This window comes from Aotus nancymaae, unplaced genomic scaffold (assembly GCF_030222135.1).
Source record: "Aotus nancymaae isolate 86718 unplaced genomic scaffold, 86718_ANA_hifiasm-v0.15.2.pri h1tg000002l, whole genome shotgun sequence".
Taxonomy (NCBI): Eukaryota; Metazoa; Chordata; class Mammalia; order Primates; family Aotidae; genus Aotus; species Aotus nancymaae.
Window position 1 is genome coordinate 61,627,899 of NW_026988413.1, and position 16,034 is coordinate 61,643,932.

The window sequence follows — 16,034 nt, forward strand, 5'->3', positions numbered from 1 at the left end:
TCTGGCTGTTGGTCCTAGCAACACGGTATTGCATAAATAAACCCAACTGCTGCAAGGTAATGAGGTTAACAGAACTTTTCCTCTGTAGTATAAAGTTAGCTTATAAATATCACAAGAAAGAAAACTGAATTCTTTTCTAGCTTCTTAAAAAAACAAAACAAAACACTGGTAGTCTGGCATTGCATGTTTACATTTAGGCTTAATATAAAAAACCTGAGTTCAATTGGCAAAAACTTAGAAAATGCTCCCCAAACGACACTTGAGAGTTTAGCAAAGATTTATTTCTTTTTCATCTAAGTTGAACCAAATAGAGATTGTACATAGTGGTACAGACAAATTACGCAGTGCATAGTGGCAGATCCAAGTTATAGTCAGAGACACGCTGTTAATGGTCCCTGCAGCTTGCCACTAGATGATAATAAGTCTCATGGCTTATAATCAGTGAAAAGAAAGACTATGGCACACACTATTATGAACCCAGCCAAGCAAATGAAAGGATACCATACAGAAAAGAACACCCCAATACAGTGCTCTAGCTTATAACTAAGCCATTTAAACACAAGCAGAACACAGTCAATTTATAATAAAAGCCAAATTATAAAGCTATCCAAGAAAATAAAATAAAATAAACATACCAGCTTAAATAACACTGCTACAATCAACTGAGTGTTTGTGGAAAATCTATGATTTGTATCTGGTTCAAATGCAACAGTTGTTGGCCTGAAAAATGAGTCCTTCTTTAAAATGGAACTCACTGTGATGCTCTGCTGTAAGAAAAAGAACATGAACTTCTTATTATAAGTGTAGCATTTTCTCCTGGGATCTCAAATATCTATACAATACTAACTACTTTTCTTAATATATTTATTAGGCTACAGATGTCACAGGTCAATTCATTTTTAAGGACAACAGCTGCTGTGTTTGTTTCATGCTTAACACCAACATTCAAAATGATTTATTGTATTTTACAAATTTTACAAATGTTCATAATTACTACAAAGATTTACAAAACCCTAAACCCTATAGCAAATACACTCATTACAAACATTCTAAGTATTTAACTAATTTTAGAAGGAAAAACACTCTAAAATATATATGGAATTGCCACTTACTAAACAGGCAAAGACTTTGTTCCCTTTTCTCTAGAGCTCTTATTAGTGTTTATCTTTTATCCCTGTTTCTCCAAGTTGATAGCTTTGCACTGAAATATTCAGTAATCCACACAAAAGAAAAAAAAATCAGCAACGTAGAATTAGAGACATAGAAGAGACTTTACAAATCACGAAGCAAAATCTTTCTTGTTAACAAATCTGGATCTCTTGCTCAGTGGGTGGCATTGTGATGAAGGAGGAGGTGAATGGGCATTGTTTTATGTCAAAATTCATTCTATCCACAGGTCCTCTCCCATAACAAAGAATAACATAGAAGAGGCCTAAGGAAGCAGTAGACTGACCCTAGATGGAGGTGCCCCTTAGAAATTAGGATGAGTGGTTATGATTTTGCTCAGTGTTGCTAGAAAGCATGGTTTCGCTCCTTCTGCAAGAAAAAGACAAAGGGGGAAATTTTGGTGAGATCAAGAGCGAACTCTTAATTCCTCCAAGTCTTGTAGATGTCTAAGTATGTACCATCCCTGGGTTCAGAGAAGATTCATCCATTTGTAATTTTCCAAGCCTGGGCATTTCTCAAAAGAGATTCTGAATTTGAATTCTCACCTCAAACAGAACAAAATGCTGGGGATATATTTCTGTGGTATGTTTTAAATTCTCAAGCAGGACAGAACAGCATGGCTTGATTTATTTTATAGTATGTGAGGTGCGTTTTGTGTGTGTGTGTGTGTGCGTGCGTGCGTGCGTGCACATGTGTTGGGAGAGAGGGGAAGAGACTGAAAAATGATGAGACATGAAACATATCCTTGGGAACTGCTCTCTCTCTCTCCCTCCCTCTACTTTCCCAGTTCTCTTCAGTACTGCCATAAACAGGCAGGAAGCAAGATTTGTACATATATGTCCATATGTGTATGTGGGTAAAATTACGTATAAAATTTAGTGGTCACCCTAAAATGCACACCTGGGCCCTCAAAATTTTCTTATCAGTTTTCTTTCAAACTAGCATTTTATAAACTTTATTTGGGTTTGATTGATTTTCCTAGAATCAATTTTAGCATTTTATGTAAAATGTTTCTTTTCTGGTTAATAGTTACTTTATTTTAATCAAATGGCTGTTCTGAGTGTGTACTTCTTATGACTTGTGTCATAGAAAAACTATTTTCCTCTGCCTATTGCTTCGGTTACCAAATATTTAGTTTACAAGTTACACCACAATTATTATTAACTACTTGTCTGTGTTATCTCGATTAAAATGATAACCACTTATGTCTTATCTGCCTTAATTTTTTAATTTAAAATTCAGATACAGGAGAAAAATCCTGCTTTATTTCTTGTGTGTTAGTGGAAGACTATTGTCAATAAAGTGTACTTAATTGACTTATTTGTTCAGACATAAACTCTGTAAGGGCCCTGCGATCTGTGTTTATGGTTCTATTTCTCCAAATTGAGCAGGCTTTTACTGAATATGGTTTTTTAAAAAATACATTTCAATACATACCCTTTTCAGTTAATATTTATGGGCAATAATGACCTCCAGTGGATTCTTAGGTAAATAGCAAGTGGAATTTTCGGAGCATGTCAATTTTCAGTATATTTGCATTTCTTAGATCTTTTGAAGCTTGGTGACTTATCTGAATAAACTTAAATTTTTCTTAAAGTATTTATGTATTTGTTAATTTTACAATAAAATTGCAAGTGATTATGAGTTATCAGCACTTTAACTTAAATGTATAACCTAAAAGCTAACTTTGACAACTGAAATAAACATTAAGATTAATATCTAAATAAATGTTCACAATGGTTTTCCTGTGTAATACTCTTACTTTCAATTTTTATTTAGATGAAAACATCTTATAAAAATTTATATTTTAGAAAAGCAATTGCTAAATATTTAATAGGAGAAGGAAAGACTTTGATAGACATTCTCAAAAATACAATTGTTTTTATAATATTTAGGAGAGGTAAAATGCTATGAATATCTCAGTAGTTAAGTGAACTCATGAAACAATTTCCTGTCTCTTAATATAGAGAAGAAAATTTGATATCTAAGAGCAAATCACTTTAATACCTGTTTCACAAATAAAACATGGCTGTTATAATATCTTTTAGATTTCAGGGAAGATTACTTTTTATATTTTGAGCTTTAACAGATCTTGAGTGCTACAAAATCTTCATTTTTGACTTGTGGCATAATAAATTATCTATAAACAATACTTTCACATTAAAGTTTGATATAAGGATTAACTTTTTTTTTATTTCATTCGTTGTTTCTGCAAATGGACTCAATGTATCTACTGATAATATGCTTTCAAATCTTTCCTAAACGGATAACCTGTAAAGAAAAAAGAAATGTGTGAGAATATACCTTTTCTACCACAAGAGGGCAGCAAAAATATTTTGCAGTAGATAGAATTCTAACGATAACTTCATCTAATTTGACATTCTTTGATATCTTTCTGAGAAGTTACCTTAAGTTTTCTTTCCACAGTGAGTGAAATTTAAAGATTGTGTTATAAAACAAAAATATTGTGAATGTGGTTTAATGAATGTTTTGTGAAGGGAACAAGCAGCGGAATGACCACATTTTTTCTTTCAGAGGTTATAGCAGTCACAACACACCTGCTGTTTAACACTCATGGCTTCGAAAACACTAATAAAATAGTCCCTAAAAAGTACAGAAAGTTCACATGAGAATGCCAAAGTATCTTGTACTCTGCATGTTTTACATTGTGGTGGAAAAGAAAAATTCAGAAATATTAAGACACATTTAGTTTTATATTTACCATGATTATGAAATTCTCTACTTTTCTTCAATATTCTAATAATCCTAAGTCTTCCAAGGGTAAAATAATAATTACCACAGAAAAGCAGCCAAGTACTGAAAATGACAGCTATAGTTGTTTTTTGACAAACATAATGAGAAACCATTAAGCAATGCATTTAGTTAAAAAATCAGCTAATTTTATGTGAAGTTTATCCAGTCAAATGTGTATGTAGAGTAATTTATAACACCTTTATAGTTATTTCTGTATTACAGAAATCTCTTTTAAGTAATGCAAAGAAGTTGGATGATTTCTTTTCTTTTTGTTTTTTTTTGTTTTTTTTTTTTTTACGTTCCAAATATAAATGCTTCAAAAGACAGTAAATGGTCTCACCCCATCAAGAGTCCAGCGTGTGCCTGGGCACGCGGTAGCGCTCGGGTTTAGAACGGAGCTTCTTTTCCTGCGGGTTGGCATACTTCCACTTGGAGGGTGACATTTTCAGCTTTTTCCTCTTCCTATCTGTGCACCATACTTTCTCACAATATTCTTCCACTCTCTGGAAGTTGCTATAACCGATCAGCTGCAAGAATTCTTTGTACCACGGTTTTGCTCCCTGCGAGGCGCTACTCTGGACAGGACAAGGCATCCTGCGAGGCCTGTCCTCATCGTCCTTGTGAAACATGTCCTCGACTTTCTCCTCTTCCACTACCTCTAAGGTGATTTTACGGGCAGTATGGACGAAGCTATGCTCTACTGTCTGGCAAAAATAGGTTCCAGCATCTGATTTTTGTAACCTTAGGAAGAGTAAGCCAAGGTCCATCTTAATCACTCTGTCATCGGTCTTCACCTGCAAGAACACAGAAGTAAACAGCACTGAAGTACACAGGAGAGAAAACAACAACCTATCACCCTTTCCACTACCAGTCTTGAGTGTTTTCATTTTCACTATCACATAATGAAACCCTGAGAGTCATACATACACAAAGACGCTAAATAATTACATCCGTGTGTATGTCTGTGTGTGTGTATTCTGAAGATATTTACATTGGATGCCATTTCATATCAATGACCTTCAGATCATTTTATATCAATATTGTAAAGTAAGAGAGCTTTCTCCCTAATGATTCAATTAATCATTAGAAAAAATACATTTCAGTATAGCACTCACAGAATGATAGGAAAATTTCTAAAATTTATTTTTTGACATTTGTTATTCATGGACAGAACAAATACCATTTCCCACATTCTTTCAGGGATTATTATGCCTTCCAGATTATAGGGACCAATGTTTCCACAAGGACATCTGTTTCCAGAACTGGGCTACTTTCATTTTGTCTTCTTACAAAAAAAAAAAAAAAATCATCAATTAATCAATTCAGTGAACATCCCTCACATTTTCACTGGCTGTCCTTCACTGGAGATTAAAAAACAAACAAGTCAAATCCAGTTCCTGCACTAAAGGATCAGACATTCTAGCAAATATTTTTTATATAACTTCAGTGCTCAAATATCTTTTGTCATGTTTTTGATATAATTACTCACATTTTTCTATAAATAAATAATTATAATTCAAAGTAAGAAAAGCAAAATAAGACTTTCAATGACTAGCTCATATTTTATCAGAAATTGCTGGACTAGTAAGTACATGATTTGACATTAGGCAGAGCTAGAGTCAAATATTGGCACCACTATTTATTGTGCGATTTAGGGGATTCACGTATCCTTCTTGCCTTAGTTTTCTTCTTAAAATGGAGATGACTTAACTTGAAAAATTGTTGTGAAGAATACATAAAATAGAATAGGCGAGGGGTTTTCACACAGTGCTATCGATAGCTACCTCTACCTTTTTACTATACATTCATCCAATTAAAAACAACCATGTTTTCCTGTGGCCCAGGATCTTACGATGATGGTATAAAGGTGATTCACAGTATGCAGACAGATTTCACCTTTCAGAAAACAAAAATGAAAGCAATATTCACCTTGGTCAATACAAAAGAAGTGCAGAAGCAATAATTACAAACACTTTGGCAATAAAGGCTATTAATGATAGGCATGTTTTTGTCCCTGTGATAGGTCCCGGCCAGGATGGCCAGACTCAGCTCTTCCCTGCCTTGATTAGACCTGGCATGGACAAAGTTTCAATGTGATTACTCAGGTGTGGAAACTGGCATCCACAAACCACAATGGAACAGATGGCAAAATGAAGCAGTATAGTATGGTAAGAAATTGGGATGTTATTTTTAAGTTATATGGCATCCCAAAGGCATTTTTTTTCAGTCATGCAAAGTAAATTAATTACTCAGAAGCTTCAGAGTGACCCAGTTGGGCTAATAAAAGAGACCCCATAAGTCTTTTGTAGGCGCTTCCCTTGACTTGGCAGGAACATGTCCTGGTAGGCAGAATGCTATAGCCATTAACTGGAGAGCGAACTCCTCCAGGGAGGAACCAAGAAGACTCTCAGAGCAAAACCATTTTCACTACATAGAACAATCTGTTTTATTGATCGGTTTTTCTTAGAGTATCCTTAGCACGGGTCACAGCCAACGAACTCTTAAAGGACTTTGTGTACCCCTGATTATTTACTCTTGCCTCCAGGCCAGGCATCTGAGGAAACTTATTTTCCACCACTGGCTTTCTCCATAGCTTTACCAACTACTGCAACCTGTGACCACCTTGTGCCTCACAAGATACTGACTCTGAAGTGCAGCCTCCATTGTTTTAAAATTTATTGTTGCATTTGCTATAGATAAAACCTGCCTCCTCAAACATCTTCCACTTATCTGTGGTACGTGCCATTAGACTGCCCTTATTTTCTTTACTCTTTCTTGGTTTCTTCTGCAGATTTCTCCTTGCCTTTATGGTGCAATCCTCCTTCCTTCACTGCTCTCAAGTTTTATTTCCATCCATTTGATGGCACTTTTATTTCTTTGTTTCAGCCAGCTTCCCTAAAATGGTACATCTTACACACAGATAATCCATTGTTTTGTGTTTTCTATTGTTAAAAACAATGGATTTGGTGTTTTTAACTAAAAGAAACATACATAAGCCTTTAATACACACAATTCAGTGTCTTTCCACTCTAACTGCCCTCCATTTACTAACTTTCCTATTTCTGACCATGACATCATTATTCTAGTCTCGCTATCCTCAATTGTTGATGGTTTATACTTCTCTCTCATTATATGCTATCGCAAATTCCTATCTACATTTCTTGAGTGGTGACCCTTAAACACATCCCTTCCTCATCACCATTTTTGCTGCACTGATAAATTTTCATACCTTACAACTGTTGATCTTATCTCATGGCAAACTCCCCAAATCTTTCATTTATTTCTCTTTTTTCTTTCATACCCAGCTTGATTCTGTTTTAGGATCTCTGTGTATATCTCTGCCTCGAGACACTTCTTTAAGGCTGGTTACTTCTCATCTTGCATAACTGAATTACACATCGTTTTCCCAAACTAGCCTCTCTCACACCCCTGTAAAAGTGTCCTCCCTCCTTTATTACCATCATTTCACCTGTTAACCTTTATACACGAGTATGCAACATTACATGCAAACATCTAACAATAGTCCTTCAATTAATTTTCTTGTGGCATCTTTTCCCACTTATTTAAACAAATGGGTACTAATTTACTCTTCTTTAAAGCTCACTTTCTTTTGTCAACATCCTAATTTAGAACTTATTCAGACCTCAATTTCTTGCCTGAGCAGTAAGAATTGCTCCATTAACCAGATGCTGCCTTTCTAAATCTAGATCTCAAAATTGCTCTATGTAGTGTTTCTCAAACTAGGGTTCGTGGAAGAGGTACATTTCTGGAGATCTGGAGAGCAACTGTTTTTAAGAATTATTAAAATTATTGTGTTAATTGGTACCATAATACAAATTAATAAGCTATATTTGGAATCATGTGAAAAATCAATCTCAGTGTTATTACGGATGTTTATCATACATTCTGAACAACTTTCAAAGCCTTGTTTCCAAATGATAAAAGGAACAAAGATGGGTATAATATGTTAATGATAAATTCCAGCCAAATGAAAACCAAACAACATTCCCATGTAGTAATACACATAAAAAGTTTCAAGGTCATTTGAATAAAGTGCTGGTAGGATTGAGTCACCACATGGTACAGCTACAGGCAGAAAGTGTTACATACACAGATGTGGCAATCTGTGTCTCATCTTACAGTCATAGATATACGTATTTCAGTAAAAACAAAATACACAGTAAATAAACATTTTAACGATGCATTAGTTTGTTTATTATGTACCTTTAATTTTGGTTCCATAATCAAAGCAACAAGCATAAGGAATGTGTGTTGTTTTATTGTTGTGAATATTTAATGAACATTTTAATATAAATCATGCTAGCAGCCCAGGAAGATGTTTCACTTTTAGGGGCAGGTGGTGGGGGCAACCTGTACATTACTAGAATCAACCCCCCCTTTTCATAACTCTGCGGCCATTCCCCTGTATGGCCACCCTGCTTTCCACTCCCAGCTTTTATTCTGAACTTACTCTTTTTCCCTCAAGTAAACTCCTTTCTACTGACTACCAATTCATTTGTTTTTTCATTTTCTCCCAAGCTTAACTAAACTTTCCCTTCCTTTACAAGTACTTTCTTTATAGCCCCTGAAGGTATTTTGCTTCTTTTTGTAACACAATAGCATTTACATTTGTAGAACAAAAGCTGTTATTTATATTCCTCTTCAAATTATTTTTCCATGGAAGTTTCATCTCTTCAAACATGGAAGTTTTTAAAGGGCAAAGACCTAGTTCTTTATTATTCTGAATTATTCCATAATGAATAAAGAATGCAGAAGACAGTGTAAAATGAGAACATACTAATTAATTTATAGAGGACAAACATGTATGGCAATGCGGTATACCCATACAGATACTAACAACTTCCAGTTAATCCAATAACAATCTGAATAAAAAGGAACAAACATGGTTTCAGGAGCACTTAGTAACTGATAAAAGAGGGCTACATCACAGATATGTCTGAGGATATTGCCTTTACCTGAAAAAAAATACACACAAACGTCCTCATTGAATATGACCCTTTGTTATCTCTATTTTATCTCCTGTGAGAGCAAATAATACAAGAGAAAATAAGAAAATCATCTAGCACTTAATTAAAGTATTTTAAAAGAAAACGAAAAGCAAAACTAAAAATAAATACAAATTCTTGACCACTCGAATTACGGTTGTTTGTTGCTTAAGTTTGGTATTTCAAAAAAGCAGGGCTTTAAAAAAATATTCAGAAATCTAAGTTTCAGAAACACTGCATTATGTACATATAAAGTCAGACAGTTAAGACATGAAATTATGAAAATTACCAGAGAAATTGTCCTACATTATTTATTTGCATGTTAGAAATAGTGCCTCTCAGAATTCTGATCTATATTCTTGATTAAGACAAATCCACATTACAATGTTAGGAATAAAAGCTGTTTTAATGCTGGGTCTGCATGGTCATACATTATGTAGGTCAAATCACCTAGAAAGTTAAATGTATCTTACATGGACTATAAATACTTAAAATATATAAAATGACTTAGAAATTTGTATTTGACGTTCTTCCACAATTTAGTCTTTCCATGTTAGTTTACCTGGGTACCTCTAACATCAAATTTTGATTACAGAATTGTTTTCATCCATCTGCGTTTTTTTTTTATGTCTGCAGACCAGATTTTCTCTGTCAAGAAGATAGTGCGTAATACATCATTTCTATCAAATATTCTTATAGACAATCTAGATAAATACAAAATTTTTTCTGAAAATGGTTTTATTATTCTTAGCTATAAAGATTGATTCAGCATGTTTTATAATTTCTAGTAAAAAAAAAAGTAACTGAACAAAGAACTCTGCACATCTGGTAGCTGGTCAGGAAGAAGCAGTTATTTCCATGTTTATCAACCATATGGTTCCATACTTTCACAGGAATGGGACCAACACAGGCCTTGAATTGGTTTACTCGAGAATACATTTAATAATAAAATCAGTTTTAGTTAAAAAATAAAAAATAAAAAATTATATATTTATCTGGTCTGCCTTTGACCAATTTTACACACACAACACACACACACGTGTGTGTGTATGTATATATCTATTTAACTTACAGAAAATATACCTAAAATGACAGCATAAAAATACAAATCTATTTTATTAAAAACACTTTTTAAAATTTTTTTGAGACGGAGTTTTGCTCTTGTTACCCAGGCTGGAGTGCAATGGCGTGATCTCGGCTCACTGCAACCTCCGCCTCCTGAGTTCAGGCAATTCTCCTGCCTCAGCCTCCCAAGTAGCTGGGATTACAGGCACGCGCCACCATGCCCAGCTAATTTTTTGTATTTTTAGTAGAGACGGGGTTTCACCATGTTGACCAGGATGGTCTCGATCTCTTGACCTCGTGATCCACCCACCTCGGCCTCCCAAAGTGCTGGGATTACAGGCGTGAGCATAAACCTGATATATGATATTGATGGTTACCTAGTAGAGACAGGGTGAATTGTTTAAAAGTTCATTTAGGGAAACCTATCACACTATATGGAGGAGAACACATGGGAATACAACTCTTAATTTAATACAAGATTATGCCAAAAAGAAAGTCATTGTAAATAAGAACTCAAAACCATAACATGAAAAACGTGATATTAAAAAAATAAGGGATATCAAAGAAGAAATTTAGGGCATTTATTTTCAAGAATGAATTAATATCTATAAGTGGCAAAAGTTTTTCAAGTCAACAAAAAGAGAAATAAAAGAGAAAAAATGGAAAAAACATATATATGGGCACTTTGGAGAAGGAGAAACCCAAATGTTTAGTAAGAATGCAAGTTCACATTCAACCTTACTAGTAAAGTTAGAAATTCAAATTTAGGCTGGGTGCAGTGGCTCACACCTGTAATCCCAGCACTTTGGGAGGCCGGGTGGATTACCTGAGGTCAGGAGTTCAATACCAGCCTGACCAACACAGAGAAATCTCGTCTCTACTAAAAATACAAAATTAGCCGGGTATTGTGGTACATGCCTGTAATCCCAGCTACTCAGGAGGCTGAGGTAGGAGAATCGCTTGGGACCAGGAGGTGGAGGTTGCAGTAAGCTGAGAATATGCCTTTGAAATGCAGCCTGAGCAATAAGAATGAAACTCTGTCTCAAAAAAAAAAAAAACGAAAGAAAGAAGGAAGGAAGGAAATTCAAATTTAAACAAGACAATATCCTACAGCCAGAAGAAAGACAAAACTTAGAAAACAAGATAATAGCATATATTGATGAGGATGTGGGGAAACAGGAAGCTGCAAGAACTGCTTTGGGAGTCCAGACGGTGCAGAAATCCTGAGAGTAAATTGGCAATAATTACAGAGATGAAGGATGTTGACAAATAATAACACAGAAACCTGTACTCACATCTATAAGGAGTTATCTGCAGAGACGACCATTCAAGAGGAAACAGCAGAATTTAATTACATCCTGGATGTCCACATTTATAGGAATTAAGGATGAACTAAGAGCAATGTATGCATGCTATGGTATGTTAAGTAACGGTCAAGCAATGAAATAGAGACAAACAGCAACTGGGATAAACTATAAAAACATAGTGTTACGTTTACAAAGTTAGAAGCGGAATAAAATCTCTAACATAATACGTTTACTTTTACAGTTCCCGCATACTCAAAATATTATATATCTGTTCAATTTGCAAACGTAGTATTGGACTTAGTCCAGTTATTTTAATAGATGCATATGGGGAAACAAGGATGAAAGTAGAAAAAGGAGGCCCAGGAAAAATAAAGTCAAACAAGAGAAATTTGTATAAACCAATCATCACAATGCGTCATTAAATGAAGTTGTATGATTAACTAAATTATGTCTCTGAAGGGAAAAAAAACAAGAGCCGAAACAAGGAAGCAAAAAAAAAAAAAAAAAAAGAATCCAGTTGTTTGTAATGATTAATGTGGTTTGACAACCAATAAACAAAGTTTGTTTATGAGACTTGTTCAAGGTCTAGTATACCATAATCGCAGGATTTTAGAAATATTGCTCAAAATCAAATAAACCGAAGTTTGTGATTAATGGTTCATTTAAAATTTCCATAGATAAGAATCCCAGAATGAGGAGAAATTAAGTTTCAAAAGGATGAAGGTAAAGACAATGTTTGAAAACAAAATTGCACAACACAAGGAACTGTACAACAACTATAATTTAAGTAGAAATTCAATACTAAATTTCCTAGAAACCTAAGGACAGAAGAAAGTATGATAAACCCTAAGATTTAAAATGTCTTTAACATATATTTTTAAAATTACTCCTTATGACAAGTACATCTTTCCTGGCACTGAGAGTTGAGAAAAATCTCTTCTGCATGTTCTTATAAAAAGAGAGGGAGGTTTCCAACAGCAGCACTATAATAAATACATTTCCTTTGGGCAACATCTCAGTGTAGGGTGAAGATAAGATGCCTGAGAATAGTTCGATATTATAGCTATTCTGTGGAATAAAAACAATGTAGTCTAGATATACAGTTCTATGGTGGGATATCTTCATACACATGCATATTTTTATGATCTGGAAGACCATATGAACTAGAACTGATACTAGAACAAGAGGAACTTGCAGTGAAGTGAACTGGTAATTTGGAATATCTACTGTACACGTGTGCACTGGGCTTTCTGCATTACTGTGTTATCCAGCTTAATCAGATGCACAAAGCTAGAATGACTTCAATGGCATGAGATTTAGATCCATATCTAATCCCATAGATCTAAGAGAAGAATGTTTAATTTTGAAATATTTTCAATATTCTCTTGGAAAATTAACAGAACAGAGTTCAGTTAAAAACTCTAGATTCATTCCTCTTCTTAATGACCACAAATTGCTTTATATTCTCTATTTATACAATAGGAACTCTGTCTCTGCCATTGTAAAAGGAAGAAACGTGAAGTTAATGGTCTAGCCTCCTAATTGTACCATTAAAACAATGAAATATATGATATTATACAAATATGTTTGTCAAGGCTAAAAAAGTAAATTCTGAATATTTACCTGTTATAAAGAGTTGTTAGTTTGGAAAAGGTGAGCACATTTTCTAAACAGACTGAAAAAGAACGTCAAAACTACTAAACAGATGGTTCATATGAGACAAGAGTTCATGCACTTTGTGTTACGAAAACAAGAAACACAAATAATATTAATGTGGAACAAAACCTGATGCTTTCTGTGTATGTGCATAAAGATAAAAATGTAAACTTATGGCTGGATTGGATCCCTTGGACTTACTACCATGGATAGCATTGGTAAAGGTAAGGAAAATATGAGTCATCTAACAAACAAGATGGTAAAATAAAAAGGAGATTTTGCTTCATAATTCTCCTAGCTTCGATGACATAACAGCAATATTAAAAGTTATAATTTGTGCACTCCATTTTTCACTGTTTCATTTTTGTAGAAGAAGCTGTTTCCATAATGCATTGAATTATTGATAAAATTATGTTTTATTTTAGACTCTAAAAACTTAACACAGAGGCAATAAACTCTTAAGTTATGTGGAATGAGCCGCTGATTGATAAGCTAACCATGGTTACTAGATTTCCCAACAGTGTTTAATTGACTTTGGTGAATTTATTCTACCTTGTAGGTGGTCTGAAGGCAGAGTTGAAAAAATGACAATTTTGGTATTGAGTAAAACAAAAAATTGAGAGCTAAGCGCAATTAAAGTTTAAGAGTTTTGATGTCCATGTACATTCTTTCTGGAATTTCCTACAATAAACATGCATATTTGTGTATTATGTAAGCACTTTATATAACACATACAATTAACTATTTTAAAGTGATACACTTTATTTTTAAGACACACAAACACATATTTCCTCTTAAATAGAGAATCTACAATAAAAAGATCAATAATGATCAAGGGAAAATTAATTGTTTCATGCCTACCAAAGAGATCTACAAATTATAATGCTGGTCACATGGGCCGGCAGTTTGCTTGTCTGCCTTACACCACCCCGACATTGGCATGGATAATAGTTTATGTGTCTTGAGATCGCCTCCAAATTCTCCTACAGGATATTTGTGTTAATTTATTTAACTCACTCCTAGAACTCAATCTCATCTATAGTGTCTTTGGGATATGCTTCGATTTTGTCAGTAAATGACTAAACTCCAGAAGAATGTATTTCAAGAGATTATTCACATTGCTTGACTTTATTGAAAATACATTACAATTAAATTTTAGTGCTCAGAACAAAGTGATAGCTAACTTTTGCACAAAAAGACTTTTTTTCCCAAAAAATACAGAGTTATTTTTCACAATAATATTCATTTTATGGGGCTTTACTTGTACATGCATTTTCATTTGAGCCTTTAAATCAGGGATCAAAACTTTTTCTGTAAAGAGCTATATAGTAAATAATTTTGACTTTGCAAGTCCTGTGGTCTCTGCTGTAGCTACTCAACTTTGCAGTTGTAGCCTAAAAGCAGCTATAGACATTAGGTAAACAAATGGCTGTGGCAGTTTTCATATAAAATTTTATTTACAATAGTGGCAGAGGGCCAGATTTGACCCCCCAAAGCTTTGGTTTTTCAACTTCTGCTTTAAGTAATTCTCAGGTTCAAGGGAACCTACTTTTATAATAAAATATGGATCAAAAATAACATATTCCAAAATCAGAACATTTAAAATGTGTATGAAATTTAAGTGAGGAATTATGTACTAATCTTCTGAGTAGTTTGAAGAAACAATGGTTTTCATTATTATGAACACTGAAATTACACACAATCACTAATAAATATTTAAATCTAAGTAAATAATGCATATTTAAATTTTCCCTCATTTACTCAACTTTAAAATGTAGTGCTTAAAGCAAAAGAAATTCATACAGAAATACTTCAACTATATGACCTTAATTATGTCTTAACAAGAATGGATTTCTTTACTTAGGGGTGTTACTCAGCATTACAATTTTTGCAATTAATATGGAAGTTTATAAATTCAAGTATGTGGAAATGCAGAAATTGAGACTTCATAAACCTTGATATAGTGGTGATTTGGCTATAATTTTAACAGTTTTGTCCTCTGCTGTTACAGAAAAAAAAAAATAATTTATATACCCTTCATAGAAGGAAGATTTGGGCTTATATTTCAGATTAAAACTACATGTGGAAATATATATAGCCACTGAATTTAAAGATAGAAGATCTTTGGAATACCTAAACTTAAGTTCTGTGGATGAAATCATATTATCCACATAAATGAACTATTTTATTTTCTCCCAATTCAGAGAATGAAGGGTCGCTGTCTTCCAAGAATTTACCCTCTAACTTTTGTCTGTAATTATGTTCTCTCTCACATGTTCTTTATTTTGCTTCATCAACTAGTTACACATTTCTTCTTCCTTTCAGCCTGTAAACCTGGCCAAGTCACCTTTTTGCTAAAGAAGAAAACAAAACAACATTTCTCTTTACTCTTATCTACCTTTGTGGATCTCTCTCTCTGTCATTCAGATCTTTTGGTGGGGCACACTAAACCAGCAGTCTCTGGTTCAGCACAGCACCATTCATCAATAAGTCTCTTATTAGATGAATTCTGCCTTAACATTCCACTTAACAATTATTCCTGGAAACTGAGTCCTCATTTTATGCAAACTAGGCGGTTTATAAATTCGAAGAATATTGTTTAATATTTCTTAATGGGTTTTATTACACCACAATCTCCTAACTTCACTGTTTTTATTTATTTAAGCCATACCTTTCTAGAGGTACAAACTAGTTTGTATGTTGTACCATTTACTTAATGTTAGTAAATTAGCACAGCCTTTATGGAAAACAATATACAGATTTCTCAAAGAACTAAAAATAGGATTACCATTCAATCTAGCAATCCCACTACTAGGAATGTACCCAAAGAAAAAGAACTCATTATATCAAAAAGATACTTGCATTTATATGTTTATCACAGCACTATTCACAGCAGTAAAGATATGGAATCAACCTGAGTGTCCATCAATGGATGATCTGATAAAGAAAATGTGGCATATATATATGCTATGGAATACGACTCAGCCATTAAAAAAAATAATGTCTTTCATAGCAACATGGATGGAATTGGAGGGCATTATCATAAGTGAAATAAACAGAAAATCAAATACTGCATGTT

At 33.8% G+C, this 16,034-nt stretch overlaps 1 protein-coding gene across 1 annotated transcript in view; it reads right to left on the reverse strand.

The window, feature by feature from the left end:
* Positions 1–259: 259 nt before the first annotated feature.
* The window catches only part of SEMA3E (semaphorin 3E), a 279,658-nt gene continuing 263,883 nt past the window's right edge, over positions 260–16,034 (reverse strand). The window contains exons 17-18 of the mRNA XM_012466175.3: positions 4,262–4,715; positions 260–1,536 (exon numbers count right to left, since the gene is read on the reverse strand). Coding sequence (XP_012321598.2) covers positions 4,266–4,715 — 450 coding nt within the window. The 3' untranslated portion in view covers positions 260–1,536; positions 4,262–4,265. The remainder of the gene's footprint in view (positions 1,537–4,261; positions 4,716–16,034) is intronic.